Source organism: Olea europaea, chromosome 13 (assembly GCF_002742605.1).
Source record: "Olea europaea var. sylvestris chromosome 13, O_europaea_v1, whole genome shotgun sequence".
Classification (NCBI taxonomy): Eukaryota; Viridiplantae; Streptophyta; class Magnoliopsida; order Lamiales; family Oleaceae; genus Olea; species Olea europaea.
In genome coordinates this window covers 5,322,929-5,328,292 of record NC_036249.1, presented here as the reverse complement: position 1 = coordinate 5,328,292, position 5,364 = coordinate 5,322,929, and the positions used below count along the sequence as shown (strand labels likewise).

At 38.1% G+C, this 5,364-nt stretch overlaps 1 protein-coding gene across 1 annotated transcript; it reads left to right on the top strand.

Annotated features, from left to right (window-relative positions):
* The first annotated feature begins 491 nt into the window (after window positions 1-491).
* Window positions 492-3,670, top strand: LOC111407381 (uncharacterized protein sll0103-like). Its single transcript, XM_023036806.1, has 2 exons — window positions 492-566; window positions 1,422-3,670. Exons 1-2 carry the CDS (start codon window positions 546-548, stop codon window positions 3,381-3,383), a joined length of 1,983 nt encoding a protein of 660 aa, XP_022892574.1. The 5' UTR covers window positions 492-545; the 3' UTR covers window positions 3,384-3,670.
* Window positions 3,671-5,364: the final 1,694 nt, after the last annotated feature.

Below are 5,364 nucleotides of genomic sequence, written 5' to 3'. Positions count from 1 at the left end.
CTACCACAGTTAGGCAATATTATCTATATATGATTAATTTATACCTGGAAATCTCTTAGAAGAAAGGATATCTATTGATAATTACAAGAAATCGTCAATCCAATCTCAACATCTGCCCCCAAAGCAATTTCACTTGTAAACGTAGTATTAAAAACGGCAGGATACAAAATTGACAAATCGATTGTGTTACTAATTGGGATGAGTTTCGCTAGAAACTAGTCGAACCACTTGGGTTATTTATAATGACAAAGGAAGAATCGGACTAATTACGTGCAAGCATACCTAGTATTTGTATATATCCACAACCACCTCGTGAACTTATCTTCCTCTATTGTTTTTAATTATTTCCGTTTTAATTTTAAAAAAAAGTCAACGACACAAAAGTCAACACTTCCAAAGCGTTGTTTAAACGCGACACGTCGAACGACCATTTTTCATTCATTAAAAACTCCAAAATCTTAACGCGTAGACAGCGTAATGGGACCCTTCTATATATATTCCACAGGAAAAAACCCACCTCCCTCACTAATAGAACAAAAGAAACAATGAGTTCATCAGCACACACTGTAAGTTTTCTTCCCTCTTTTTCTTGAGATACATATATGTACATACATTACCATGTTCTGTATGAACAAGATAGTACGGTTCTGTAGACAAAATGCTGACTTATTTTTTCTTCTTTAATACTGTGGAGTACTAAATGTCTAAATTGATGTTTTCCTTAATGCATACATGCTTCCATGGATGATTTATTCTGTTTTCTAGATTGGCCATGATAATTTTACTGTTTCCAAGGTTTTTGAGTAAATTATTTTGTGATTTATTCTTTAAATTCCTCATAATTTTTAAAAATTTTGGAAAAAAGTTTCAAAATTTTGATTGATTTCTTGTACAGTTGCAAGTTTGAGGTGGTTCATATGTAGATTTTGTGGCTCAATATCTAAAATGATATTTCATAGAACATAGGTTGAATTTTGCTATAATGGGCTGATTAAGAAATTTTATTTTGCTGTCATGGATGTAAATGTATAATCAACCTGTAGGGAAAGCTGTGTAGGACACAAAGAAGTAAGTACTTGCCATTAATGAAACAATGGCAAAGATTACTTTTCTCAAGTAGTGATATTTTAGTCCGTAGTCAGTTGGCCAAGTCTTCAAAAATTGTACTAAAGCATCGACGCATCATGAAATCCCTTTCTGGATAACTAATATGATTAATGAATGATCATTCGAGTATTCATCTTTTAGCTCTCAATTTATGGTTCATTTTGTGACTAGTGCAGAATATATGATGTGTATTTTCATAGTTCTTTGTCCTTTCTATATATATGTTCTTATCTTGTTCAATCTCATGTACTGACGCTATAAATAATGCCTGATTTGGTAAGATAAATGCTTATAAAATTTAATTCTGTTTGCAGAATGTTTGTGCTATTTGCTCGAAGAGTGTTGCTACAGGGCAAGGCCAAGCCATCTTTACTGCTGAGTGCTCCCACTCCTTCCATTTCGGCTGTGTTAGCAAGAGCGTCTCGAATGGTAATTACGCTTGCCCTGTTTGCCATGCCAAATGGAATAATCTCCCATTTACTATGCCTACTTTTGTTGCCAATCTTCCTCCGCCAAAATCCTCAAATCCTGTATCTTTTGGATTTCAAATCCCGCCACCCTCAGCTTTTGGATTCCATATCCTGCCACACCCTGCATCTGGACGACCATTCGATCCATGGCCCGAACTTGGTCCCGAGTCCCTTGTTTTCTCAGATGATGAACCTTTGCTCACAATCACTGCTAATTCTAATTCTTCGGATTCACGTGATGGGCTACAAGGTGTAAAAATCAAGTCCATTCCTGAGCGTCCTGCCATTGCCGCTTCAGAATCCCTCTCTCAGTTTGCAGTTCTTGTAGGAGTACGCGCACCACCTCTATCAGATAATGCATGTCTCTTTGATCGTGCACCTATTGACCTTGTTGCTGTACTAGACATTAGTGGCAGCATGAATGGCTCAAAGTTAAATTTGGTGAAGCGTGCTGTTCATTTTGTCGCAGATAACTTGGGCCCTTCTGACAGGCTTTCTATAGTTTGTTTCTCATCTGATGCTCGTAGAATATTTCCCTTGCGCAGAATGACTGACAACGGCCGAGAAGATGCGAAAAGGGCCGTTGATTCAGTTGTAGCAAATGGTTCGACTAATATTGTCGAAGGACTAAAGAAGGGGGTCCGTGTTCTTGAAGAAAGGCGTCAACAAAATCCAGTTGCAAGCATCATATTCTTATCTGATGGACAGGACACTTGCTCCAGTGGCTTATTTTTTCAAACTTCCTCACAGCCTCCACAATATCTACATCTTTTGCCTGGTTCCATCTGTCCCAGAAACAGAGGAACCCAAGATCAAGTCCAGCAGCAAACATTTCCTGTCCATGCATTCGGTTTCGGTTCAGACCACGACCCTGTCGCAATGCATGCCATTTCTGATGAATCGGGCGGCACCTTTTCCTTCATTGAGTCCTATGAAATGATACAAGATGCTTTTGCAAGCTGTATTGGTGGTCTACTAAGCGTGGTGAACCAGAGGCTTCAAATAATTGTGAGATCGGCGTCAAATGGTGTAGAAATCAAATCAATTTCTTCTGGAAGATACGCAAGTGAAATCTCCGATCAAGGTTGTCGAGGCATAATTAATGTTGGGGATCTCTACGCGGATGAGGAAAAAGAATTTCTGATCAACTTGTCGGTCCCTGTACTTCGAGGTGCTGAAGATGAAGAAGGTCAGGGAAAGACATCACTTTTGGATATAGTGTGTTCTTATAGAGATATTGTATCAAAAGAGATTGTCCGAGTAGAAGTTGACCTAGTTGAAATACGTCGACCAAAAGTTGTCTCTCCCCAAGATAAGGTAGTTCACCTGGAGGTTGATCGACAGAGAAATAGGCTATGGGCAGCAGAAGGCATTGCAGAGGCACAAAGGTTGGCAGAAAGAGGAAATTTTACTGGTGCACAGGCTGTGCTCTCGAACAGGAGATCGAAACTTCTTTCTTCAGCATCTGCCCAAGCAGGTGATGGTCTATGTACGTGGCTTGAATCTGAGCTGAAAGAAACTGAACAAAGAATGGGAAGTCGACAGGTGTATCAACAATCAGGTCGAGCTTTTGCACTCTCTGGAATGAACTCACACGCTTATCAAAGGGCCACAACTAGAGGCAATGCAGTGCCGGGAGCAGAAGCACAAACTTTGAGCTTTGGACAAGCCTCCACTACTCCTTTCTCTGCACCAGCTGCAGCTAAAATTAGCTTTGGTGCCTACACAACTCCTAATATGGCCAATATGGTGAATAAATCTCAGCAACTAAACAAGACAAGCGCATCAACTCCAAGTAAGGAATAAAATATCTTATCATCAGTTGGTCATTCTATCAGCTCGACTGTGTTTGGATCGATTATCAGAAAATTATCGTACTTAATTTCCCATTCCAATGCTTTCTTGGTAGATACAATATCAAGTCTTGCAGTACTAGTCATATTTCGTACCTTGTATAATAGGAAATTTATATTATCATTTGTAACATTGTGTAGTTCAAAGTCCTTCCGTGTTGTAAGTTGAGCTCAAAGTTTCACTTTGAAAACGCCTTTCTTCATGTCAAATCTTTGTGTATTAAGAGCTGGTATTATTTCGGATTACTGCATCATAAATGATAGTCTTTATGCTAATCATGTTAAATAATATGGAACGTTATTGTACCTTAATTGCCATTTTGGCGTGCTTTTTGTGCTACAATCGTTCAACAATGGATTAGGTGTTAGAAATTGTCATCTAACTTTTGGGGCTTCGATTGAAAAGGTTCCTATATTCTATTTTGCAATTTTCATTTCTCAATCTATTGATCTGTTGTTTTAATCACTGTTTCTGTTCATTACAACAGTTATAATTTTTATCATATTATTTTAATTTCAAAAATACAATATGTTGTTATAATTTAATATTCAATTATATTTATCCGCGAAAGATTAAAAGTTACATTATTTATTCTACCGACGATTGGACAGGTTCACAGTATATAATAATATAATATTTAATCACAATATTATAATAGAGTTGTTGACATGTAAAAAGTGTAGCCCAATTCAAATAGTCCAAAGAATGAAGCCCAACTGGGCAATTCAGGATAAAGGCTCAAATAAGGTTATTAATGAATGCAGTGGAAGCCCACGAATACGGTAACACCATCGCCTAAACTTACAAGACGCTCAGGATTTGAGCGAATGAAGTGCCTTGCAGTCGCCCAGAGTTATGACCCTGTTCTCGCCCAAACTTTCGAATAGCCCAAGATCTTAGCAAACATGAGATGTTATGGTTATCCAAAAATGCAATTATCAAAATAGTTATTGGGTAATTTTATCATGTTCCACGATTCAAGAATGTTCAGTTGAGGACGGTTGAACGACAAAGAGTAATGACAGCAGTTAGAGACGGCAGTTCTACGATAAGTTGGCCACCATGAAGAAAGTGGGCAGTTATAAAGTAATTAAGCGATTTCTAAGCGGTTGATCACAAAGAGAGCATCAAAGGAATATAAAAGGAAGAAAAGATATAGAGCAAAAGACCCCGAATCAAACACTCTCAAACAGAGAATATGTAATTTCAATTTCTTAGTTTAGACTTAAAACATTTCTTTTCAGTACTCGTGTGCTTGTGCTCCTTGGAGGCATTTCTGTTTAAATTCGAATTGTAAAGTCATTGCCAATAAAACATCCCTTTTTGAGACTTTGTCTCAAGAGGTTTGTCCCTTACACAATCGTCTGATCCCTTTTTAATTGTTAGCGACTACTCGCGCGACACAATTTGACACGCCCGGTGGAACATTATTGTTTTGTGTTGAAGATACAAAAGGTGAAACAATATGTCTCTAAAATCTGATAAGGAAACAGCAAGCCAGGGAGGAGTCTGTGATCGAGCGATATGAGGAGCAGCATAGCTCTCCACGAACAAATGGACAGGATCATAGCAATCACAGTCGCTACGAACCAATGACAAAGTTAAGTCCTCGAACCATGCGTGCATTACTCGGAGAACTCACACAAGATGTCGTTGAACAGGTAAATCTACGAAGTATTCATAATATGGAAAGATTTACCCAGAATGAGAATGCACATTATGACAACATGGCCAAACAACTGAATATTTTGAACGAAATAATGAATAAGTTGGTAGGCCAAATTTGTTAGCCAGTTGTGCCTCTTACAAACTACTTTCAAACTAGGACAATTGTGGGACATAATATCCCAATCCTAAGTTTAAATCAAGGGGTAGAACCACCTTTTGATCTCTCTACTTCAAACCAAGGGGGTGTTGCAATACCAAATTAGAA

What these genes read in the sequence shown, in the direction of transcription:
- LOC111407381 (XM_023036806.1), top strand. Translation starts at nt 546, where the DNA reads ATGAGTTCATCAGCACACACT. An exon ending in TGAGTTCATCAGCACACACT is followed by an intron (nt 567 to 1,421) that starts GTAAGTTTTCTT and finishes TTCTGTTTGCAG; the next exon opens with AATGTTTGTGCTATTTGCTC.